Here is a 26,604-nt window from a genome sequence, read left to right as displayed (position 1 = left end):
CAGGCTAGGGGTCGAATCAGAGCTGTAGCTGCCAGGCTACACCACAGCTCAAGGCAATGCCGGATCCTCAACCCACTGAGCAAGGCCAGGGATCGAACCTGCAACCTCATGGTTCCTAGTTGGATTCGTTAACCACTGCGCCACGACGGGAACTCCTGTCTCTACTTTTTATTTCTGCTGTATAGCAAAGCGATGCCTATGTATATGTTCTTTTTCATATTCTTTGCCATTATAGTTTAGCACAAGATCTTGACTGGTTTGCATCTGCTAATCCCCAGTTCCCAATCCATCCCCCAGTATCCCTGTTTTTTTCAAGTACACAGTTTATTCATAGCCTCCGCCAGACGCTATGCGCGTTGAGCGTAGGAGCCGATTGTCGTGGTACCCGCTAGAGTGGTGGGTAGAGGGCCCGTACAGAGTTCTTAAGAAATGCTGGAATGATTTTAAGACTAAAGACCTAAAGACATAGTCCAGAGGGCTTGATCACTGGCCAGGGAGGTCCCAGGATGGCCTCCCTAGAGAAGGACTAATCCTCTGAACGCATCATTGTCTAAGCTGATCTGCAGTAGAGACTGAGGAAGGTGCCTGGTGAAGTTGAAACATATTTTTCTATTCTCTGGGGCCCTGGGAGCCTTGCTGCCCCTCTTTCAAAACTGCAGTTTGAGGAGGAAGTGACAAGTAGAGAGAGATTTTTAGCTGCAGCTTTATCTAAATGTGGTGTTTGCATATGTTTTTTATATATATAGATATATTTATAGATTATATATAAATATGTATTTCTATTATTTTGACAGCAACAGTTAATAATTATGTGTTATTTAAACTGTTTGAAAGTTGGGAATTGCTGCTCTTAGCAGTGGGTGGTCTTGCACCATCATACCTTGCATTTGTACCATGAGAGCTGTGCTTTTGTTTATCTTATATACAAACAATGCAACCACTTATAAAGCGTCTGCAGGTTCTGAGTTCCACAGATCTGCTTGTTTCCAGTACACGCACACACATTCGTACACCCATACATACACACATATGATGCCTCTACAGCTGTACACCCTTAGTAATCTAGAGAATAAGCCTAACCTACAGTGGGAAGACCTAGGGGGCACAGCTTTTCAGAGCTCCATAAGCCATTTTCAGAGCTAATTGTCACCGATGTCATAGAGCTTTTGCTGGCTATGAGGACTGGAGGAAGAATCTGGAACTTCTAGTTTTGTGGGATGGTGTGGCTATGGCAGGTGATAGGTGCTCGGGAAATATTTGTTGAATAAACGAGTGAAACATAGGAGGAACATATTTTGGAGGGGTGAAACGAGTCTGGTTTGGAAGAGGTTGAGTTTGAGGGGTCCTTCGATCATGGAGGCAGACATGGCTGGCAGGTCGTTCAGGTTGTGTTTTGGATTGTAGAAGAGAGAGCCGCCCGGGCTGGAGATATATGCTTGGACATTCTCAGCATTTGGATGGTAACAGAAAACCGGGAATAGATGAGATCCCTGGGAAAGCGTGGATGTTGTCTGCTGGAGTTCAGGAGACGCGTAGTTGGGACTCATGAGCATATAGGCTCAAGTTGGAAGTCATGGGTGTGGGTGATGTTTTCCAGGCTTTTGCATATGACATGTCTTAAAATGTGATTTGCCAACATCTGGTGATTTGAAAAAAAAAATTGCCAGAGACTTTAAGACTCTCTTGATTAAAAGTATGAGTATATGTTGTAATAGTCCAAGACTTTGCAAATAAGATAATGTAACTACACCATAGCGTGTGCGCGCGCGCGTGTGCACACACACACACACACACACACAGAGACTTCTATGTAGAAAAATTCACTGGAATCAAGGGACCATATTTCTATTATTTTTGATAGCAATAATGAATAATTCTGTCATTTAAAGAGTCTGCAAGTTGTCGTTACTCTTAGCAGTGGCGGATCTTTCACAACCGTTCTGTACCTTTGGTTGGGAAAGCCTTGTTTCCGTCCATCTGATGCACAAACAGTGCAGCCACTCATAAAGCATCTGTGGGCTCTCAGTTCCACGGACCCGCCTGGTTCCAACACAGAGGCCCCTCTGGCTCTCCCCCCTCGGAGGGTGAAAGCTGTAATAGTGGGGAGCTTTGGAGTTCTGGTCTCTAGGCCATTTCAGATGGGGCCCTGCTGACTAATCTTTGAAAACATGTTGTTCCAAGCAGATCTTAGGAGCACTTCTGTAACTGGGCTGATCTGAAGCGTCTATGGAGATGTGATTTTTTTTGGGGGGGGGTTCGGTGGGGGAAGAAGGTTGGATACTTTTCTGTTTTTCTGGCGTAAGTGGTTTCTTTGATTTCCCTGTTGTTCCTGAGGTTTCTCCTTTCATTCAACGTGCAGTTGAAACTCCTAGGTCTTCGGGAGCTTGTTTTGAGGCTGCCTTTAGGTGGCTGAAATCGTTTGGAAGGGCCCCAAGAGAAGAGCACGGAAACGAGGAAGAAACTGAGGCCCAGAAAGGTTCGCTCTCCCAAGGGTGGCGTGAGGAGCGGAGCCAGCATGCGCAGCTGGATCTGTCTCACTTCCTAGCGCCTGCTCTTGCCAGTACAGCCCCTGAATCACGAGGGCCAGGATGGAAAGCGTCTGAGTTCCCACACTCCTTTGCCTTCTGTGATACTGTGCCCTCTGGGTTCCCCTCCCACTTGTAAAGCTGATCCTGTCTTGGCTTGTTTACCCTCTTCCTCCCACCCTTATTAGATTCAAGGGTTCCAGTGGCATTTGTCCTTTGCCCTTTCCCTCCTCCCTCGGTTCATTCCCACAACCATTCCCATGATATCATTATCTCTGCTGCTTCAGAGACTCCCCTATCTCTCCCCAACCTGACCTCTTCCTTACCGCCCAGTCCCGGGCTGCCCCGTTGCCCGTGGGAGATCTCCATCCAGAAGTCCTGCCACTGCTTTACTTTCAATGCAGTAAAAACTTCGTCTAGCATTTTCTCTCCCTGTCCATTTCTGGCGATAGCATCTCTGCGTGGTACCCAGTTTGAACTCTTGAAAGCATCTCTGCCTTCTCTTTTTCCACATCTCCCATCCAAACGAAATGGCTGAGTCCTGCAAGTCTGCCTGTATCATGCCTCTCACTCTTGTCCTCTTGACTCGCGTGCCCTCTATTTAAGTGTGACAAGTTGCTAACGCAATACTGAAAGGACCCTGTGGTTATCTGCCTCCAAGCCTTCGCTTCTAGACCACCTGCCTGGCTTCCTCTCATTGGTGCCCGCTGTTCTTCTCCTATGCCTTGCTTCTCCATTGCTCTTGTCGTTGTGTCTGTACTTGACGTTTGTCTTCTTGCTGGAGTCTTGCTCCTAAAAGTGTGGCCCATGGACCAGCAGCACCAGCAGCACCCGAGAGCTTGTAAGAAATGTGGGATCTGGGAGTTCCCGTTGTGGCACAGCAGAAATGAATCTGACTAGTAGCCATGAGGATGCAGGTTCGATCCCTGGCCTCACTGCCTGGGTTAAGGATCCAGCACGGCCCTGAGCTGTGGTGTAGGTCACAGATGAAGCTCGGATTCCGCGCTGCTGTGGTGTAGGCCGGCAGCTATAGCTCTGATTCGACCCCTAGCCTGGGAACCTACCTGTGCTGCAGGTGTGGCCCTAAAAAGCCAAAAAGAAAGAAAGAGAGCGAGAAAGGCAGGAAGGCAGGATCTCAGGCCCCATCCCACGTCTGCAGCATTGAATTTGTATTTTCTAACAGGTTCCCCAGGTGATTTGTATGCATGTGTAAACTCCTTGAGGGTAAAACCTTGCAGTATTTAAGAGATGGTTTTGCATATAATCTCTGTGTTTCGGATTTCTCAAGTTTGAGCTGTGCTTTACCTCTTTATTCATTGATGTAGATGGGTGTAGTGGGGGAGCCAGGGGGTGGGAAAGAAAGAGAGATTCTGAGGGTTTGTGGGGAGAGGGAGAGGGAGGGAATGAATGAGCCTAAGAAAGTGAGAATGGGTGGGCTGGAGATTCTCCAGCCTTCAGGATCTTTGCTGCTTTGCAGATAACTTTGTGACTAGTTTGGAAAACAGCCTTTGCTTCCCTCGATGGTAGAACCTCTCTGACTAGGCCTTGGCTTAATTTAAGGTGGCCAGGGGCAAACATCTCCTGAGATGAGTTGGCTCTTACCCTCGGAGCGAGTGCTAGAGCTTTCGCTGGCATCCTGAGGTGTGTCTTCTCCTCGGGTCATCAGAGTGGCACTTACAAGCGTTTCAAAGAGCCAGGGAAGAACTGTGCTGCCCGCTGTTTCCGATAGTCCCTTCTGTTTTCAGAAACTGACTTTCTGCTTTGTTTTTAGACTTCAAAGTTTAGTTCTGAAATCAAGGTTTATTTGCCTCCCCGGCATTCTGAAGGTTTTATCCAAGTGTTAATTTCTAAAGCCCAAGTCATTTCTTGCCTTTGAAACGTCGGTGCTGTGGGTCCATTTAATAATGTTGCCTGAAGGTTCTTTTGGCCTTCAAAAGCTGTCAGATTGCCTTTTTGTTCTTTGGGAGAGTCAGGTTGCCTGGTTCACAACGCCTGAAGGTGGTGTTGGAACCACCATGTATTTATTCAGTCATTCAGAGTCTTCCCCCAGCCCTCCCCAATACCCCTTTTGATTTTCAAGTTCTGTCCCAGGGTCCATCAGACATTATTACCAACGAACAATTTGGGGCAAAAATCTCCAGTTCCTCTGCCAGCCGTGGCGAGGGGAAGAGTAGCTGTTCTGTGCACACCCATCCCAGCCCTTTTGGGGTTAGGCTACGCCCAGAGCCCCTCGGCTGTCACATCTTTCCCTTTTCGCCTTCCTGGCTTCCACCTCCACCGTCACCCTCTCTCAAGTGTTTATAATTCAGAACAGGAGGTGTTTTACGGTTTGTTATATTTATGGAATGGTTTTGTGTTTCTTAACCCCCCCTCCAAAAGAAATAGATGCGTGGAATGTTTTATATTTTCCTCTCTCTTTTAAAGTTGGGTTTCCTTTTCCCGTAGCTCCCGATTCCCTTTGGTCCCGACTCTTCCCCATCCTCCTCCGCTTGTCCTCAGTGGTTCTGGAGAGAAGACAGGTTCCGTTTCTGCCCACGTGTTTCGTTTGGGCATCTGGTTCCGTCTTTGGGGATATCGCGAGATTCAGGTCTTTCGTTTGGAAGTGACAAGGTCTAAACTGCGCTGATGAATTTCCATTCCGCTTTCTGGGACCTCTGAGTATATAAAAGACTGTGTACAGATAGGACAAGGCTAAATAGATCTGACGCAGATACACCTCGGGTCACTGCACTGTTGTTGACATTGGCTCTCATTTTGTCATAATTCTCAATGGATGCAAATTGCATCTTTGTTCTTAGGAATTGCTTTTCTTAGACCGAATGCCTTTCCTTTTTCCGCACCTAAGGGAGCCCCTTTGAAACACCGGTAGCATAAGTAGAACTGACCACCTACCTTTTTGGCACTTAGCCGAACTGTAGCTGCTTTTCCCTGACGAAGTTATCACGTTGCAGGACCTTGTTTCATTTGTAGGATGTGTATTGTCCTAGTTTCCAATCTGATGGCGTGTTTAGAGAGTGGATTCCCACTGGACTATTCCTGGTATTTTCTTTCCTTTGCTTTCCCCTTCCGGGGATCTTTGGTTTGTCCTGTATCTATTATCTCTTCCAAGCCTAGCCAAAGTTGTTAGGTTATGCAGTTATGTATAAATATTTAACAAGATAAGTTAGACAAAATGTGCCTGAAGATACTTCAGCCCCCCCCCCACCTCCCCAGAGCCCCGGCCCCCGCTCAGTTTTTGTGCGGATTCACAGATGGTTGCTTTATCTCAGATGTTTAGATTTAGAGGACATTCCTTTGCACTTTGCTTGATGGACACAGTGAAATGGAAGTTTTTCAGTCACTGTTGGCTACCAAAATGGTAGCACCAAGGAGCAGATAGGCTCCTCTTCCTATTTTTTTTCCCCACCAGTTGGCCAAAGCCCCCGAAGCCAGAGAGTTTTAAGTAAGAGATGGTGTGTTTTTTAAGAAAATATTTTGGATAAAGACGAATGTTCTCCGGTCGGGAATAACAATTAGTACCATTCATTAATCAGGGGCCTGTTTGGACTTTGAGTCCTGGCTAGGAAATATAAACTGTGAAAGTCACACATATATATGAACCTCAGGCAAATTTATGACTTGTCAGCCTTTTAAGGTTAAATTCTTAACCCCACATTGGGGCTGGCTTTCTATGTGGAGCTCTGCACATTCCTCTGGGCCACTGGACACCCCCCCTCCCTGAGCCCTTTGCTTAATAGCAGCTAATGGCCTAATGAGCACGAAGGATTTCTGCCTCTTATCAGCTGCCGAAACAGCAACAGGAAGGCTGATATACAGAGTATAGGTCAAAACCGGAGTCCTTGAACCAAAAAACTACAGGGTCAGTTTAAAACTCTGGCTATCTGGCATCTCGGCCGTCATCAATACCTGTCAGTAGAGGAGCTGGACACTTGAGTTCAAACGAATAGTAATCGTGGTCACAAGTATGACCAGCTAATTGATGTCGCTTTCCGTTCTCTCCTCCTTTGTTTAGTTCTTCCATAAATAGCCTTCCTATGGTCTTTAATGAGCTTTTCGCTTGCGCCGGCCGCTGTTATTATGGTCATGCGGGAGGGTTTGATTGGCAGATGGTGATGATGAGGGAGGCAAGGATATTTATTTTTCGGCCTAGGTTTTGGAAAGGGCTGCCAAATAAAGGTAAATAGATACCTACGGCTACTTTTCTGTCTTTTTTGAACTCAGTGTTTGAGGACACTCGTGCTCAACTTACCACGGAGTCCGAGGAACCTTGGTGCTTCATCATATTGTACTCAGACCTTTTTAAGGAGAAAGAGTCATTGCTTGTTTCTTAGATCCACTTGGAATCCAGGCTCAGACGCGCAGAGAATGAATATTTTAGGGTATTCGGTGCCCATCATAGTGAAAGCCCCTTGACTTTCATCTTCGGCATTTGCATTTTTTTCCAGAGACAATAATGAAAACATTTTTTTCAGATTCCGTTCTGTTATTGAAAATCCTATTTACATAAACAGGCATTGTTGTGGCTTAGGGAAGAATGTGGGGTCCCATTCCGTAGCTCCTTGTATATCTTTGCTGAGGCTTGTTTAAATAGGAGTAATGATGCTTTAGTCTAAGCAGCTTTTCCCATTTAGGTAAGTAGGGTGGTTTGAAATTTCAGTTTCTTAGATAATTGAGTTTCTTCTTCTTAATTCTTTCTGGCATGCAGGTTGCTCTCTTGATAGTAAAGACCCTAAAAATCTAGTAATCTCCTTAAGCATCCGTTTGGTAATAAAATCCTGTGCATTTTCAGGGGTTAATTTTCATGACAATGGTGTCCCCTCCCCCACGCCACCCCACCCCCACCCTTGAAGAAATTCTGCTATCTTTTAGGACTTTGCGCTCCCCACATTTGCAGAAAAGCACACTTAAAGCAAATAATGTATATGTATACATATGTGGATGTTGCTGGAATTACTGGATCTAGAGGAAATTTAAGTGTATTCAGATTCATGCTCATTACACAACTTTCATGTAGGGTTTCTAATAGCCTTGCCATATTTCTCAGCAAAAATGGAGCCTATCTATCCCCTGTTCTTCCTTTTTCTCAAAAAAAAGAAAGACAAGGAAAAAAAAGAAAAAAAATTCTCAGAGGTCATCTGGTACCAAGTGAGGTGGGGAAAAAACCTCAAAGAAAAAAAAAAGCAAGCTCAGGCTGCTATCACATCTGCTAGTCATTTTGCCACTGGTGTGACTTCAATGCAGCAAGTTTTTATTGAGCACCTGTGGGGGGGGGCGGTGCTAATAATCGTTAGCATTTACTGAGCCAGGCGCTGTGCTAAGCCCTTTATGGGCCACATCCCATTTAATCCGCACAACAGAGCCACCAGGTGGGGATCATTATTTCTCCCATTTTACAGATGAGGAAACTGAGGCTTGCAGAGCTGTAGTGACGTGTCCAAGGTCAAAGAAATATGAATTCAACCCGCTTAGCCCGCTTTCAGAGTCCCGTTCCTAAGGCCTCCTTTTGTGGTGGGCTCTGCATGTCTGGGAATGCCTCCTGAAACCCAGTAGGTGTGAGATGCTGGGGATGCGAGGTCAAGTGCTCCGCGCTCTCTGCTCTTGGTGGGAAAGGCAGCCGTGGAGACAGAGGAAGGCCGGCTCAGAGGGGTCTCTATTGAAGGGAAGGAGGAGGGCAGGGCCATGGCTCGAACCTGTGGGGATGCGGCTCAGCAGCCTGGGGTCACGGGTATTTGACTTTCCTGTTCATTGAAAGTTATCGGCTCGCGCTGACTTTAACCGCGCTGGTAATTGCATCGGCCTGTTTCCACACCTCAGCCGCCTTGAACCCAGCACGCCTGAAACATGCCTGGCCAGCACGGTTTGGGAGAATTGGCTCCGTAGTTCCTGGGTCCCTATTTCTACTTTATTACAGTTCGTCTCTGAAAAAAAAAAAAAAAAAAGTAAAAAGTAAATGAGGCAGATACTCCCAAACCAAATTGCTGTGGTCTCAAGAGCTGGTGGTGGCTTTCTGAAGGCACGTGAAGACTAGCAGCCCCCAGGGAAACCCCTGGATCCAGGCTTGTTCATTCAGCTTGATCGGGAGCTCCCCTGGCTGCCTCTTGGAGCCCACACTGGACTCTGGAGAGTTCTGTATCTGGATCCCCCCCAGCTTGACACGAGAATGAAGTCCCTAGTAGCAATTTTTTGAGGTTTTCAGCGAAATCATGGGAATGGAAGACAGATCCCCAAATCACCTGTTTGGGTAATTTATTTTCCTTTTTCATAGCTCCTGAAGAAAACAAGAAGAAAGAAAGTCACTACTCAGCATCATTGAAAAAACTCTTTTATGCGTTACATTAATAAATTTTCCTCAATCGTAGGCAGCCTTTGGCTCAGGGTAAAGTGCATTCACCAATGTGTGTGTGTGTGTGTGTGTGAGAGAGAGAGAGAGTGTGGGTGTGTGTGTGTTTGAAACAGTATCTTTAGTTTCCAGCCTCAGCTCATCCCCAAATCCATGTGCCCCCAAGTTTTTTATAGTTGCCTTGCAGTGGTTTGCTTGCCAACTCCCCGCCCATGCCCTTCCTCCTTCACTAAATCTCTTCCACGGAAGGGGGTGCCACCAAGTCCAGACTTTGGGAACATGCAGGGGGAGGGCCAATGAGTGAGGATTCTGATTCATATTCCATGACCGTGGGACGAGGAGGAGGAAGAGGAGCAGGAGCAGGAAAATCTGTCCTTCCCAGTCCTTCGGCTACTCAAGTTCTAACACAACAGTAAGTCGAGGATGAACAAAATTACTGGAGCATTTACACAGCGATTCCCCAAGATGGCATAAATGCCACAGCGCTGGAGCATGGCAGTGTAGACACTCAGATCAGCTGAAGGATGGGAAAAAGGAAGAGATCAATAACGTTGCTTCTCACTCAGGGCTCAAGAGTGAGTGAGTGATTTTCTTTGGGTTGCATTTTGCTCAGGCGCAGTGTGTCTGTTGTACTAACAAGGCAACCGACTCCTTTGGCCGCAGGTTCCTCTCCTAGGGAAAGAGGAAAGATAAATAGAGGCACAGATTATTTACAGTGGCTGAGAAAGTAATTACAAGGTGCAATGGCTTGAGACTGAAATTTAGGTTAGCCATTAGAGCTGGGAGAAGCATCTTAACAGTCAGGGCAATTGGGCATCGGAAAGATTTGCCTGAGAGCTGGTTAAACAGCATCTCCAGAAGTGCTGAGGGCAGGTGTCATGTGAACGGAGACGCCTACCAAATTCAGGGTCCGGCAGGAGGCCCAGACCGATGGGCATATTCCACTGCTGCCCGGCTCTCTTTGTGATTATTTAATTGCTAACAACTTGAAACCGTTTTTTTTTTTTTTTTTTTTTTTTTCCCCGTGCGTACCAAATACATCTAATTTGTTAGGTGTAAGAAAGCAAACACATTTGAGCAGTGAGAGTGAGGCATTTGGATTCGTCTCAGCACCCTCCCCACAGACTTCCTGCAATTAGAGCCAAGCAGGGCTTCCTCTGTCTTTCGGCCTAGGACAGCTCTTAAAGGAACGTTTGGGCTGTGTCAGTGTGATTTTCTCAAGGCTGAGCATAGATGAAACCTGGTTTGGGTCTCTCTAACCTTTTTGTAATCTTTCCTTTGAGGTCACCCCTTGTCCCTCTCCAGGTGTTCTGGGTTAACGCCCCCTACCCCCTCTTTCCCGTGCTGACAGAGGCTCCCAGGTAAGCCCATCAGCGACTGCTGCGCTTTAAGGCAACACCCGATCAAATTGCTTTTGACCAAAGCCCTCACTCCCCCATGATGGAACCTTCAGACATGACTAGGCAGCTCCTTGCCGCGGGGGAGATGATATGCTAGCTTCCTAGGGCTGCCATAACAACTCCCCTCAAATTTGGTGGCATCAAACAACTGAATTTATCCTCTGCCAGTTCTGGAGGCCAGAAGTCCCAGATCCAGGTGTGGGCAGGGCCGTGCTCTATCCCAGGGCTCGCGGACAGCGTCCTTCCTTGCCTTCGCCTCTTCCAGCCGCGGTTGCTCCAGGCCTTCCTTGGCTTGTGGCTGGGGCATCACTCCAGCCTCTGTCTTCGCAGGGCCTTCTCCGTATCTCTCCTCTGTCTGTCTCTTATTAGGACACATGTCACCGGATTCCGGGCCCACCTGGATAATCCAGGCAGACCTCATCTTGAGAGCCTTAATGACTCCCCCCCCAATAAGCTCACAATCACTGGTTCCAGGGGTTGGGACGTGGACATATCTTTTTTTGGGGGGGGGGGTCGCCATTCAATCCACTGCAGAAGAGAACTTTCTGGGCCTCTTGAGTCGTGCCAGTGACCAGAGCTCTGAACTCCAAGGGGAACTAGTTCTAGGGAAGCTTAAAGTCAGTTGTAAGATTTCAATGTGTTTCCTGAGAGGAGGAATGTGGGTGGCAACTGGCCATTCACCCACTTTCCAAATAGCTAAATTGAGGCCCAGGGAGTGCATGGACTGCCCCAAGTCACTCTGGATCCAAAGAGGAGTTCTGAACATAACAGGCGATTACTCCGCGTGGACTTTTTGTGTCTTAACTCGCAGCTCCTCTTGGATTTTTTTTTCCCGCGGAAATATATTTTTTCCTAAGCCCTTTAGCCAGGGGAAGGCAATTGTTGCTTATTAGCCATCTGAAAAGGCTTTTCACAGGCTCCGTAGGTAGGACCAAGGTGCTGGTGTGCTTCCAGTCTGGCACAGCCTTCCACCTAGTCTTGATGGTTTGCTGAGACAGCAGGTACAGCGAGTTTTAGAAACCAGAGACATCCGTGCAGCAAAAGACTCTGCCATGTTAGGTTCAACCATATTGAGTTTTGGGTACAGCTTGCATGCAGAATGGTAAATATATAGTCACGGGTGAGACAGGCTCCGAAGAAATGCCATCGCACTTGCCTACAACCAATGTTGTAACATTTGTGGCAACCTTGGCACGTACAGTGATGAGTGAGTTAGGAGGGTCTTCATGGAATGAAGGGAGAAACGAATGTTGGCGGCTACCAGGTCCAGCCTCCTGCATAGTGAAGGAGTCCCTGTGGTGGGGTCTCTTTTGTGTGGCTCCCCAAATTATGCTTGAATGCTTCGAGACATAAGGAGCTTACCAGGTATAGGAAGCAGGATCTCGTTGTGGGGTGTTTGTTCATTCAGTCAACAAACATTGATTGATTGTCTACCATATACCGGGGACGATGCCATGTCAGGGATACGAAGATTCCCAAAATACAGCTCCTGCCGATTGAAACTTAAAGTTTAACGGTAGGGATAAGAAAAATATGCCAATACTATAAAAATATACCAATACTGCGAAATGCAGTATTAGAGGTACGAAGTGTGCTGGAAGTTCTGCGAATTGACAGCTCGTGGGCTTTATTGCGTGGAGAGGGTGGCTGGGGCGGGCACACAGACCTTATGAAAGGGACACTTGAGAAAAACCTTGTGGATGGGACAGTTTTCATAGCCCAAGCGAAGGGAAGAGCATTCCAGGGACAGAAAAAGCCTGAACGAAATAGGGAAGCAAGAAACGAAGGCGTGTGTTTGGGAACCATTAACTAGGAGTTTAATTCTCACGGCCACCTTTAGGGGCGGGAGTTACTGTTCCCAGTTTATAGATAAGGAAGCTGAGGCTCAGAGATTAAGTAAGTTGCCTGAGCTTACACAGATGTTATGTGGTGAAGTTGGGGTTCACACCCTGGTCGGTCTGATGTGCTGTTGCCCACCATCCATCAGGAAGCTCCCTGACGTTAGTTGGTGTCTGTCTGGAGACAAAGGGGTGTATAAAAGCCAGTGGGATTATTACACAGGGCGAAACACCGCGAAGGCAGAGTGGTTGGTCTTTGCCTTGGCCCCATGTCCGTGGTCATGTACAGCTCTTGTCAAGTGCTATTGACAAAACCTTCTTAGAAGGGCAGAGGCAAGACCTTGTTTTGTTTGTTTGTTTTTTAGGGCTGTACCGGAGGCATATGGAGGTTTCCAGGCTAGGGGTCAGAGATGTGGCTCCGATCTGGCCTTGAGCAACGCCAGATCGGAGCCGCATCTGCAACCCACACCCTACATCATGGCAACACCGGATCCTTCCCCCACTGAGCGAGGCCAGGGATCGAACCCACAACCTCATGGTTCTTAGTTGGACTCGTTTCCGCTGTACCCCAATAGGAAGTCCCTCCTTTGCTTCTTTTGTGTCCTCCCAATGCCCAGTCAGAATGGGCTCAGTGACTGTCAATTGACGTATAGTTGGCAAACTTAGACTCTCAGTCCTGAAATTACGTACAGGGCTGTACGGTCAGGCCCAGATTTGAAAAGGTATTTGGTTGAGTCACACAGCTGATTTGGTAGCAGAGCAGATAATAACACTTTAGTCTTAGGCTCTTTTTCTCCCTGACATGATTTCATACACAAGCCAAATGGCCTGGTGCTTAGATTGGGCCCAGGGTGTTGAAATTCTCAGCTGTGCTTCAGGTCTGCATATTTGAAGATGGTATCTGAAAAATAAAAATTATACATCTCCTAAAAGATGGAATCTCAGCTACTTATCTGAGTAGAATAACAATTACTGAAAGAGTGACTATGGGATACAGGAAAATTGCCTTGGTTTAGTCCCTCTGGCAGAATTCTAAAAGATTCTTTATCCCAACTGGCATACTCTCCAACCTAGTTTTGTTTTTATAAGGGTTTTTTTCCCATCTCAATCACATGTGTGTATGGGGGTGGGGTGGAGAGACGAGGAAGAGAGAGTTCTTTCTCTCTGCTGGGCTCTGATGATTCTTCATCTTCTCTGGAAACTTCCACGAGTTGTTCTAGTAGCATCAATGCATCTGACCTCATTCCTTTAAACCAGAACTCTCTTGCAGTTCCGGCACTGGTTCCAAGTGAAAGGACGGGGCCTCAAGCCCAAACCTCTGAGGCCCCTGGAGACTCATCAAAGATGAGTCAGTCAAGGGGCTTTTCCCTCAAGGAACTTAAATCTAGCAAAGATAAGGCATGCAAGTAGAACTCGGATGCAAGCTGGAGAGTGTGAGAAGTGCCTTTATAGCGGCCGCGGAGGGCTCTGGGAATTCCGAGGACAGAAAGCTTGCGGAGTCTCTCTCTGCTCCCACCAACACTCTCTCCTGCGAGGATGCCATCCGGAGGTAACTCAGAGCCAGGTGCACCTCCGAAATGCTGGGACACAAATCTGAAAAGACAACAAACAAAACATAGCCAAGGATAACGAGGCATCGTCGTGCGGTAGGGCTCCCCCAGCTCCCCGTCTCCCGGCCCCCGCCCCTTTCCACCCGCTCCCCTTCCCTCTAGCCTTACCAGGTTCTTTGGCAGTGCCTGGACTTGCCACCCCCTTTTGCACCCCTGTGCCCGTGCTCCGTTTTCAAGAAGGAGGAGGATGTGATCAGAGACGTACTTTTGCAATGTCTCTCTGGGGCTCGGCTGGAGGAGAGTGTCCAGTCGGGAAGGCCAGTTTGGAGGCTCTGTTAACTGTCCAAGTGCAACGAGGTGAGGGGGTGAGGCCGAGATGGGAAGGAGGGCAATGATGAGGGACGTTGAAAAAGCGGAGCCCGGAGGATTTAGGGCCGTCGAGCTCTGGGGGATGAGGGCGCATGAGGCGTCCAGAAGGACCTCGAGGTTTCGAGTTAGTTCGGGTGTCCGTTTCCTGGAGCAGTCTGTGAACTCCGGGACAGGGACTGCGTCTGGCTCATTGTCGTATTCCTTGGGTTGGGCAGAGTCCTGGCCCACAGTAGGCATGCGGTAGGCAAATGTTGCATGAGTGACGCATTCACCGCTTTGGCAGGCTTGCACGTGGTCCGTGACTTTGTACTCCCCGAGCCCGCGTGGACTGCGGGGTGGGAACGTGGTCCAGAAAGAAGCTCTTTGTGGGAGGGTGTCGCGATCTAGGGATTCAGCCTTTTCGGGGCATGAAATGATAACGCTGTTCATTGCCAGTTGGCAGGAGAGAGAAAGGTAATTCTTTCTTCCATTCTCAGGCTTAGAGAATGGCTTATCTCCAGGGTCGCTTTAAATTCCCAGTACTCCAGCGTGGGAGCGACACTGTGGCCTGCCTTTTACTTTTAAATCTTTGATTTAAAGTCGGAGCTCGAGACACCCAGGTGTGCCCTCTGCAAGGTCATGTCCTTCCAGGCTAAATAACAGAAGGGAACCTTCATCTGGGTTCACCAGCAATCACCACCTTCCTCACTGGCTTCGAACGCAGCCATTTCTTTCATCTGTATTCCTATCTTGATTAGTAAGAAATTAACGAGCGTGTAAGATTTGATTTAGATAATGATTAATTAGGGGAAAAGGCACCGTTCTAATAGCAAGTCACTATTATATGCCAAGGAAATGACTTAATATTTTTGGATGGCAAATTGACTTGTCCTCTGTTGAAAAAAAAATACCTTTTAAAAATGCTTTGGTATATTTTTTTTGGTTCGCTAGTGGAGCAACCGACACTTAATCCTTTGGATAATTTTAATAGGCATCTATTATTTTCCCTACACGTCATGAAGCAACGAGTTTTGGATATCATTCATTGCTTTGCTTCATATTATTTTAATTATAATAGCGCATTATTATTTTTAGCACAATGTACCTTTGTTAGCAAAAAAATATCTGTTCATAAAGCAGACCTTGGCAATGAAATGTGTCAAATTATCATATATATATATATATATGGAAAAGATTTCAATTTTCATTGTTACTCAGCCCTGATGATTTAGTCTCTTCTGTTGCTGTTTGAATATGTTCTATCTGCTTTTAGAAAAGTATAAGGATCAAGGTCTACATTAATATTTCTTCTGTTCTTTAATGTGTTTTTTAATGTGATTTTGACAATTTATAGTCATTAGCTAAAATTGCAGTCTAGTAAAATAACCAACATATAGAGCATAATAAAGGTAATTAGAGAGTAGGAGGGCTGGAAGTGACCTTGAGAGGTTTTTTCCCCTAAAGCCCATTTCCCAATTTCAAGCTATAAGACTAATCTTCCTAAACAGCGCCCTTCATCGTATTAGACCTCTGCTTGCGACTCAGCAGGGCTTCTTTCTGGCCCCTGGCGTCAAGCCCATAGTCTTCCGTCTGCATTGAAGTCCCTTCAGACTCTGGCCCATCTTGCCTGATAAGCTGGCTCTACCCCCGGTTCCAGCTTCTCTCCAGGCAGGTTGGTCTTGCCCTACGATTCTTCTAGTGCCAAATAGATTTTACCCACTGGCCTTCTCATCTTTGACTGTCTAGCTCAAGCCCCACCTCTTCCTGGAAGTCTTCTTTGACCCCTAGAGCCTCTGGGGAGCATTCGCTTATCTAGCAAATGTTGTCTCTATTACATATTTTCAAAATCAGCGTGATTGAAATATAATTTACAAATAATAAAGTGCCCCCATTTTGAGTGAAGAAGTTACTGGGTATTGACAAATTTACATACTCGTGTAACTCCTACTCCAGTTAAAATATGAACTATTTCCATCACCTCAGAAAATATGCTGCATATTTTGTCACCTAACCATATATTGACTTTTACCGTTCTCTAGCTATTTTTGTGTGTGAAAGTCTGGTCTCTTGGCGTGAATTTATTTTTTGTTTCTTTTAATTTTACTTAGCATGTATTGAATAATTACCTTGTACCAAGTAGGCCAAGAGTCTTACATGCATAATCTCACACGGTCCTTGCAGCGGCTCTGCAGGGTGGGTGGTATTGATAATACGGACACAAACGTGGAGTTCCCTTTGTGGGAAAGCGGAAACGAATCCGACTAAGAACCATGAGGTTGTGAGTTCGAGCCCTGGCCTCGCTCAGTGGGTTAAGGATCTGGCAGTGCCATGAGCTGCGGTGTAGGTTACAGACACAGCTCGGATCCTGCGTTGCTGTGGCTGTGGCTGTGGCTGGCGGCCATAGCTCTGATTGGACCCCTAGCCTGGGAACCTCCATATGCTGTGGGTGTGGCCCCCCAAAGCAACAATAAAATAAAAAGGATAAAAAGGCATGTCGAGGTGAAATAGCCCAGCCTTGCTTGCACAGCTGGTAAGTGCTGGGGCTGGGACTAAATTGGAAGCGACCTGATGAGACAGGCTATAGGTAAGTGCCTTTGCTCTTTCCTGCCCACTAGTGTTGGCTATGATGCTAATAACCTCCGGGCCATTAGTACTTACTGACTTGGCATGAAATCCAGTAGCACAGACACATTTAGACAACCTTATCCACCATGTCCTCTTCCAACTAGCGACAGGGCTCAGGCCTGGAAGGGGGTCTCCAAGCGAGCCTGCTGCACCTGACTGCATGGCCAAGAGCAACTAAAGACCCAGTCCTGGAGGAGGGGGCGAAGGGAAACCAGGAGCCGTCTAAGATGTCAAGTCCTTGAATGGAGCCAAAACAGAGCTAAAACGAGGCCTAAAGGAAGGAGTCTGCTCTGGAGGCCAAGAAGGCAAGGCCGCAGGGAGCCGGACCTAAGAGAGCCCCTTACACCAGAGAACACATCAGGAGGGGGCTTTCTGAGAACCAACCCGTGGTTCAGCCTCTGGAAGGGCAGGGGACTGGTCAGGGCACCCAGCTTGGATACACACGAGAACAATCCCCCAGAAAAAAGCCTCCACAGCTCACATATCCTGCTTCAGTTGTGGGACTCGGAACTGGACCCAAAGTCCAAGCAAGACATTGTCTCAAAATAACTAGAAATCAATGACTTCATATTGCCTTCAAGTGAAACATCTATTTGTGCATCTTCAAGATGTTGAGAAATTGATTTCTGTGGTATTTTAAAATATTCTTCCAAGATCAAAGTTAAGCATAGAGATGTCACATTTTCAGGGTCGTCTGTCTCCACTCCCTCTTTTGAGATCAGACAGAAAGTTCCTTACTGGTGTGCTCAGTCTGCAGCCCCGATTAAGGGAGCGCTGCACACGCAGGGCTCCCTGGGGTGGACGGGGCATCCTAAAGGCATGGGCGTCGTCCTCCGGGCTTCGGGAAGTAGGATCTAATAGAGGAGATTCTAGGACGAAGCTACTTTTTAATCCTTCTGAATACATGGGAGCTGGCAGCTCTGTAATGACTTCGGTTAATTTGTTTTTTTGTTTTTTTGTTTTTAGCATCTGGGAATGCAGGTTATTAAGCTCTAAAGAGTTGAAGCTTTTTGACTCATTTGAATAGTCAACTGCTGTCTTCTCCTTATCTCTGTCCCAGGCTATCCTGCTTGCCTCCATTCCCATCTCCCAGTGATTTTCATTTTTACGCACACACAAAATGTAAGCACCTCTTTGACGAGTGTGGTCCATAGTTACTTTTCCTTCCCATCGAATAAAGGAGCTATTCTCCCCTAACCTTCTTTTGTTCCTGACATACTTAAAGAAAGCTTTGCCATTGACTATGTCTTTTGTAGGTTGCATCTTATTTCTTGAATTGGCCTTTCTGCTTTTATTCCCACAAGTCTGTACCGGTTCTCAGGGTACCTCCTTAGTCCTTTGCCCTGGGTTTTACTTTTTTTTCATCCCACTTGGGATTTGGTTCCCAGAGTAATTCTTTGTTTTGTTGATGAGGATTCCCCTCTAAATTCTTTCTCTGTTTCTTTCTGTTTGGAGTGTTCTTTCTGTCTTGTTTCTTTCATGTGCTCGTTCAGGCAATGAAATGGTTATATTTCAACGTTGTCATTTCATTCCGGCGGGTCTAGCTCTCCTGGCCCACTTTGTTCCTTATGCCATCATGTGTGGAGGCTTATTTTAGGCTGGCCTGTGAATCATATGAAATTTACTTAAACAACCAAATGTGTTTTTCCTTTGGCCTATGTTCTTCTCTTTCCTGGTTTGGAAATCCTGAGTTCTTATTAGTTGACAGATGCTGTATTGCCTCAAATCTGTAGCTAACTATGGGCCCCCCAGTCAATGAATTGTACCAGTTGATTGATTAACCAGGCCATGCTAAGTGGGAGAGAGAAGAAATATTGCGATATAAACATGTCTGCCATTTGGATGTAACACGTAACCATTCTGCATGACGTCTGATGTATTGTCCCCTAAGTCCTCGTTGGAGGTTTTAGTCCTTTAAAGATTTTGGCTGGCTGGATTCTTGAGGTAGTGGGAGTTTAGTTTATACGATGGTGAGATTTGAGCAGCTCTGGGGAGGGGTACCCCATGCATGCTCTAAGTGTCTTTATGAGTTATCATACTAAGGCAAACCAGCCAGTGTCATGGTCATTTAAAGAGTCATCCCTGGGCTTCCGCTGGAGCATTGAGTGGCAGTTTGTTACCTTCCAAGATGAGAGCAACTCTGAGCACTTGACAAAGAAAAGCTCCGAGCCCCATTATTTTATAACTCCCACTAGCCAGAGCTGGTGGGAGTAAGAACAGTACTAACCACTGCTCTGCCCACGAACCCCTGCCATTCTTGAAGACCGGAAGTCATCACCAATGGAAATTTAGAAACGCAGAGAACTTTATCTATAGCATTCACCTCTATGAATGTATGCGAGTGTTTGCCTTTGAAACACACTACTGAGGCATCGGTTTACCAAGGAAAGAAAGAAAACCATTTGGACAGGAACTTGCTATATGGAAAGTACCTGCTATCGAGGATTTGTCCTATCGAGGCGTCTCCCAGCCGATCTTGTTTAAATCTAAATTAGCCACTCATGGCCCAGGGGACTCCTTGCCTTCTTGGTCCAGTAAACGGCATCACTTTCGACTGCTAGGAAAGCAGTACATTTTGTCACCTCATGTAGAAAGAACCCAGTGAGCTTAGAACTAGCTCTCTCTTTTTTTTTTTTCTGAAGATAATCATAAAGCCTTGAAGCTTAGACCCTATTTAAAATTGGTTTAAGGCTTATACATGAGACTGACATTTATAGGAGATAAATCTGAACGCTTAGGCCTCCAGACCCCAAATTGTATTTGGACACATTAAATATCACCTTCCCATCCAGGACTGTAAATCGCAGCGCTGGATTAGGTCTGGCGCTGTGTATTATTATCTGTGTTCTCCTCTACTGCTTTTGTCAGCCTCTCCCTTGAGGAGGGGGAAGGGGTGCGCTTGCAGTCAGTCCTGTGGATGCCAGCAGGGATGTCATGTGAGGTAAAACATGACGAATTTCATTCCTGAACTAAGAAAAGAAAACTCGGACACATACAGTAAGGTTACGGTTAACTGGAATATTCCTAGGGAAATGAGACATGGTAATACAAATACATTTTCTGGTAACTCAGGGCTCACTAACGCCCCCCACCTTCTTTTTTTTTTTTTTTTGGCCACACCCATGGCAGGCGGAAGTTCCTGGGCCAGAGATTGAATCCATGCCACAGCAGTAACCAGAGCCACAGCAGTTACCACGCCAGGTCCTTAACCTGCTGAGCCACCAGGGAACTCTCCCATACACTGTTCTAAAAAAAAAACCCTTCAGTCGTTGAAAAGCTGTCTGATATTTCTGAACATGTTTTCTAGCCTCATTTCAATAAGGTTTGATGTTTATCATGAAGGCTTACTTTGCCAAGGAAGGACTTTACGGGACTTTGGGGGAGTCCCCCCCTTGGGGTTATCCCATATACATGTTTTGTCATCCTAGTTATGTTGGTTTATTGCATTCATTTATATGCACTAGGTTTTCCTCTCTGATGACTCCCTTAGACAGTGAGCCCCTTGGTGTCGGGACCGTCTCGTTCAAAGTCACACCGCCCCCATGCAGCGCAGAGCTTGGCACATAGAAGATCTGTTACACTGGGTCCTCTGAGAGGCAGATGCCGAGAGGGCACTCGATATGCAAGAAATGCGTTGGGGAAAAGCCTTGGGAAGGAAATGAACGGGGCTGAAGGAGGCTGGAAGAGCCGTCTGACTGCGGGGTGGGTCTGACCTCTGCGGAGGAGGGAGGGAGGGAGGGAGGGAAGCTGGGGTAGGAAGAATGTAGACTGCAGCGTAGTTCGAAGTAAGTCTCATCCAGGTCAGCTGGGAGTCCTCGAGCCACAGTCCTGTGTCTCCTGGGGCTTGGCATCTTGGCCATGCTCAGCCTCGGGCAGGGAGCAGCCCTTAGAGAGGGTAGCCGGGACACAACATGGCAGTGAATTTCAGAGCCCAGCAGCTGCAACCATCAGCCACGCACACTCCCTGCAGTCGGAGGTCTGCGATGCCCATTTTCCCGGCCACCAAAGAAGGAGCTCAACAAACGCTTATTGAAGGGAAAGTCTGAGTAAAACAGGAGTTGCAGCAGAGGAAGGAGGTTGGACTTAAGTATTGATTGAGCCCTAACATTTGCTAGTGTTGGTAGAGGGTATAAAATCATGGACCCTCCTCAAATGGCACCTTATGAAAGAGGCCATCCCCGATTGCCCTGTATACATAGGATCGTCCCTGCTGCCACCACACTCCCTATCTCGCTTACTTTGTTTTTAAAACATTAAAAAAAAAGTGCCAAAGCTTTATTGAAGTATAATTGACGTATCATAACCACACATATTTTAAAGGTACAATTTGAAAATTTTGACATATGTTTACAGCCATGAAACAGTCATCTCAATCAAAATAATGAACATATCTATCCGACTCCCCCCAGTCTCCTCCCTCTCACCCCCTCCCTGCCCTCCATCTCCTCCAGCAACTGCCGAACTGCTTGCTGGCTCTATAATTTTCACTTTCTAGATGGAACCATATAGCGTGTAATTTTTTAATTTGTTTTCTTTCACCTAGCGTAATGTTCCAGGGCTCTATCCATGTGGTGGTAGATATCAATGGCTTATTTCTTTTTATGGCTGCGTGTCCATTGTATGTATATACCACACTTTGTTTTTCCTTCTTTTATTTTCCCCAAAGGACTTATCACTGCTTGAAATTATAAATATATGTGTAGTTTGTTGTCTCCCAGAATATAAGGTCCCTAAGGACAGGGACTTTATATACTGCTGTGGCCACAGTGCTTGGCACATAGGAGGTACCCAATGAAATGTTTGTGGAATGACTCTCACCTGCTTCCATGGCTTCGGTTCTCTTTCGTGTGCTGATGGCCTCCATGGATGCACAAGTGTGTCACTGGCGAAGAGCTGAAAACAACAAAGGTTCTGTCATTGGGACGCTTGGTAGATGTTGATCATGAACTGAGAGGCGGAACACGGGAGGCGCCACTGGCGTGTGTTGCACGTGGGATCTGTTGGGTTCTGTTTGGGGTGTGCTGAATTTGAGATTCCCAGAGAGCAGTTGAAAATCCAGAGCATTGCGGAGCTCAGGACAGAAGTGAGGGCAGGATTAGAGAGGTCAGCAATCATGTGGGTTTTTTCGGTGGTTGGGGGAGATACAGAATGAGAAAGAGGGGCAACAACGTTTATGTGATAGGCAGAGCGCGAGGAAGCAGGAAAAGACCGAGAAGAAAGGCCATAGCACTAGGGGGGTGTATGGGGGTGTGGGCGGGGTGGGCAGCTTTGCTAAAACAAGAGGGGAGAGTAGTTTTTTGGTATGTGTGTGTATTTTCTGTCCTTTTAGGGCCGCCCCCGCAGCATAGGGAGGTTCCCAGGCTAGGGGTTGAATCGGAGTTGTAGCTGCTGGCCTACACCACAGCCACAGCAATGGATCCTTAATCCACTGAGCGAGGCCAGGGATTGAACCCGCCACCTCACGGTTCCTAGTCGGATTTGTTTCCGCTGTGCCACGATGGGAACTCCGGGGGAGGGTAGTTTTTAAGGGGGGATTGGTCAACTCTGAGGACTGCAAAGGATCACGTTGGTTGAGGACTGGGAAGAGGTTCTGATTCCCCGATTTGGGAAGAATCGAGAAGATTATTCATTTGGCAAATCTTTATGGAGGTGCAAAAATAAAAAAGCCTTCTGCATCATAAGGGAGGGGGTGATGGGTGGGCTCAGCAGCTGCGAGGAACAAGGGCTCAACCTGTGTGACAGAGCTCGAATTGTTGGGGCTGTAAGGGATTTGGGTGATTGCCGGAATGTCAATAGTATCTTGCGGATGTTTCCCTTGTGACTCTTGCCCCAGACCTTTCGTTAAAACAACACCAACAAGGGCAACAACAACAACGTCGCTTTGCTATGGTATTGGTGCTTTAATCGTTTTTCCCCCAAAGCAACATTGGATTGGCCAGACAATCCATTTCATTAGGAAATCATAACTGGAAGTCTGAAAATTGCTTCCTGCTTGCATTCTCATTCATAGATTATAATCAAGAAAAAGAAATTGTAGGAGTGGAGATTGATCTTTTAACAGACAAATGAGCTATCGGGGCTTAGTGACATATACTTTGTGCAATAAATTAGTTTATACAGAATTTAGGAGTCAAACCTAGGCAGTTAATTCTTAGGTTTATTCAAAAAGAATCAGTCGTAAGGACAATTGGGAGAAAGCAGGGATTAGTTAAGATAAACACTGATTTTGAATCATCAAGATTGTACTGTATGTTAAAAGAAATGCATTGTTTTGCCCTGTTGGCTTCTTTTATGCGTGTGTGACATTTCGCTTACTGAAACATGAAAAACTTGTTTGTTTCAGGATCAGATTTACAAGTATGTCTCCCCAAGGGCCCGACATGCTGCTCAAGAAAGATGGAAGAAAAATACCAACTAACAGCGCGATTGAACATGGAACAACTGCTTCAGTCTGCAAGTATGGAGCTCAAGTTCTTAATTATTCAGAATGCTGCGGTTTTCCAAGGTGAGTTCTGGGGTTCCTTTGAGAAGTGCCGCTTGATGGCATCATTCTTGGGGCACCGGGCTCTCAAACGCTGAGTCTCATGCATCCATTACCATTCCAGCAGTAATGCTTGGTAGAAAAACCTCCCAGTGAGCCATTCTGGTTCAGGAACACCACGGTTTTTAGAGAAGCCGCGTTGCAATCGTTGCAAAGGTGGGTAGTGGCCAAAATCAGGGACCAGGGACGTTGCGTGTACCCATCTGTGAACACTGTGAATCTCTGCGCAGAGACCTTTAAACAGTACGTCCTCTCTGCTAATTCGTAAGACGTGCTTAACACACACAAAAGTTTACGTAAACCCCAGTTGGCTCCCGGAGTGAGTTGGCTGGGCGTGGAACTCGCGGGGACTCTTTCTGACCACCTAGACCGTGTCCCTTTGAGGGCGAGAAAGTGACTTGATGGCCCGATGCTCTCTCATTGGTGTGCGTGGTTACCTTTTCTCTCTTTGTGCGTCTCAGTTCTTACTACACCTGTGCACGACTGTAAACAAGAGCTGTTTTTTTTTTTTTTTTTTTTTTTTTTTTTTTTTTGCTTTTTAGGGCCACACTTGCGGCATATGGAAGTTGCCAGGCTAGGGGTCAAATCCGAACTACAGCTGCCGGCCTACACCACAGCCACAGCAACAGGGGATCCAAGCCGCATCTTCGACCTACACCACAGCTCACGGCAATGCCGGATCCTTCTTAACTCACAGAGCGAGGCCAGGGATGGCGCTCGCGTCGCGTCCTCAGGGATACGTGTCGGGTTCATCACCCACTGAGCCACGACGGGAACTCCTGTGCCAGGTGCTGTTGTAAGCGTTTTACTTACACGAATCCATTCAATCCTCACTATAACCCCTATGAAGGAGGAGGTGGTCTTAGTTTCCCCATTTCACGGTTGACAACTCAAGGCACAGAGGGTTAAGTAACTTGCCCAAGGTCACACAAGGAATAAATGGGGAAAGCAGGATTTGAACCCAGGCGGCCTGGCCCTCAGAAGCTCTGCTTTTAACTACCCCATGATGCAGGCTTCCTGTGAAGGAGCCTCGATTACGGACCTGGGGGCTTTCTTCTATGCTTCCTGAAGTAGTTGGACTCAGCTGCCTTTTTCTTGCTCCTCAAGGAGAGAATTGGGGTCAGATAGAAAGATAGCAGCCTGACTACCTGACATGCTAAATCTTTAGATTTATGGCACCTTTGTAAGAATGAACCTCTTTGGATTACAAGGTGGGTTGATTATAGCTTATGTTGTGTATTATAATGAAATACTTAGAATTACCTAAGAAAATTATTCCGATTAGCTAATAAAACGTACATTCACCACAGTTTCTTGGGTCAAAGCCTCAGGGGATGTTGGGTTGATTATACGAAGTACAATACATACGCTCGGAGTATTTGTTAACCTATTTATGCAGTCAGACTCTTGTGAAGAGTTTGTCGAGACTAACAATTTGGCCACAGAATGAATAATTTAAGCCGATTTTAAAAATACATGTACCATTCGTGCACTTCTTAGATTGGTTTGGAAGCTCATCCATTGGTTGAAAGTAGGGTGATGAGGCGTGATGTGACAGACTCAAGTTGAAGCGGAGGCTGAATCTTACTCTGTGGGGTGTCAAGGTGCTTTTCGAGAACGGAGCATTTGTGATTCGTTTCCTTCCTGGAATAAGCACATGCACAGGTGTCGTTGGCCTGACTACCTTGGCCTGGCTGGAAGAAGATGCTGGAGTGGACGCACAGGTAATGCTAGCAGGCAGAGAGGCTGACGCAGCTGTCCATTTGGCATTGCTTTTTAGCGCTGCACCTGCAGCATATAGAGGTTCCCAGGCTAGGGGTCGAATCGGAGCTGCAGCTGCCGGCCTACACCACAGCCATAGCAACGCCGGACCCGAGCCGCATCTGCCACCTACACCACAGCTCACAGTAACGCCGGATCCTTAACCCACTGAGCGAGGCCAGGAATCAAACCTGCATCCTCATGGATGCTAGTCAGATTCTTTTCTCCTGAGCCACAACGGGAACTCCCAGACCCTGTCTTATTAATTGCTGAGGGGAAAAATAAAGAGGAGTTATCTACTTTTTTCTTAGAACTACTTCTTATTCCAATGAATTTAATTTGGGGGAGGGGCCTGTTGCTTTTTCCCTAAAATACACCCCTCTCCAAGATTCTGGTAGAGCAAATTCTGGAGAAAATTGCTCCAGTACTTCACTCCTATGAAATTGGCTGTGAGCTATTTTCACCGCATGAAGTTGAAGAAAGCTCATCCTGATCTTGGCCGAGATCCACTGTCTCTTTCAGATTCCTTCGCTGGTCCCCATTGAACGGGGGTATTAAGCAGTGAGTGCTTTCTGCAAATATGTGCGCAGTTCCACGAGCAATCCTTACCGCCTCGATGTAGAGTTTTTGTCTTCGCTTGCGGGAAGCCCTCTGCCCTCGCAAATGAGCCTGGGGCCCTTTGCGCCAGTGGTTGGAGAGCGCTCGTGCTAATGTTGTTTTGATCATGATTGAAGCATTTTAAAAAGTTGTTCTTTATTTTCCATCTTTGCATTGCCTCGTTTCCTAAATTTAATTTACTTAGATGTGCTTAGTAAAATGGGGCAACGCAATTGGTTTTTGTTTCTGCTTAATTAATTCTTTTCGAAAAACTCCACTCAAAGGAGATTTTCTCTTCTTTTTCTTCTCCCCTACCTAATAATGATGCTGCTGCTGGTGGTGGTGGTGATAGTGATAATTTATTAAGCGCCTACTGTATGATGCTCACTTTTACATAATGATCTCATTAAATTTTCCCAGCAGCCTCTGAGCTTCATACTGTAATTAGCTCCCTTTTACAGATGAGCAAACACATTGATGCCCCCGCTTTTTCCAAGCTGTCCCGTGACACGGTTTTCCTTGTTCTCAGGGAGCTTGAGGTGCAACGAAATTCAGTAATTGTAGGACGTATGGTCCCTGAAAAGAAGAATGTGCTAGACTTCTGAATTTCTGATCCTATCTCCATCACCTCTACCCCTTCAAGCCTTGAGTTCTGTTTTCCTTGCAGAACTTCGCTGTCACTTTCCACCCTGTACCATCAGGAAATATTTGTCCAGGTTCTTTTCCAGTCTTCTCCAGGGTACCACTGACTTTGAGTGAGAACAGACTCGGCAGAGTGCAGCGGCACTTGGCTTTTCTGGAAGGGGCCTATCTCACAACTTGAACTGTCTTTATCAGAGAGGAGAAACGGTGATTAAGCAGAAAACATCTCTGTGTCCTTATGTCGTTGACTCACCTGAGAGCTCTTGGGTCCTGGTGAATAGACCACTGCTGTTCTGAATTTATGCACAGTCTTTACCAGCTGGAGTTTCTCATTGTTTTAGCCAGGAGTAGATCAGCAGGTGAGTAGAAAGGTTTTGCGAGACTGCCGGAGGGAGGTACATATGAGCAGCAAGAAGTTATGAGTGACAGTACAGTGG

At 46.6% G+C, this 26,604-nt stretch overlaps 1 protein-coding gene across 1 annotated transcript in view; it reads left to right on the top strand.

Moving 5' to 3' along the window:
- The window catches only part of GPC3 (glypican 3), a 437,111-nt gene that overhangs the window by 9,051 nt on the left and 401,456 nt on the right, over positions 1-26,604 (top strand). Inside the window, exon 2 of the mRNA XM_013986449.2 lies at positions 22,970-23,131. Within this exon, the coding sequence (XP_013841903.2) occupies positions 22,970-23,131 (162 nt within the window). The remainder of the gene's footprint in view (positions 1-22,969; positions 23,132-26,604) is intronic.

This window comes from Sus scrofa, chromosome X (genome assembly GCF_000003025.6).
Source record: "Sus scrofa isolate TJ Tabasco breed Duroc chromosome X, Sscrofa11.1, whole genome shotgun sequence".
Classification (NCBI taxonomy): domain Eukaryota; kingdom Metazoa; phylum Chordata; class Mammalia; order Artiodactyla; family Suidae; genus Sus; species Sus scrofa.
The sequence above is the reverse complement of the archived record's forward strand: the minus strand, read 5'-3'. Positions and strand labels throughout refer to the sequence as shown.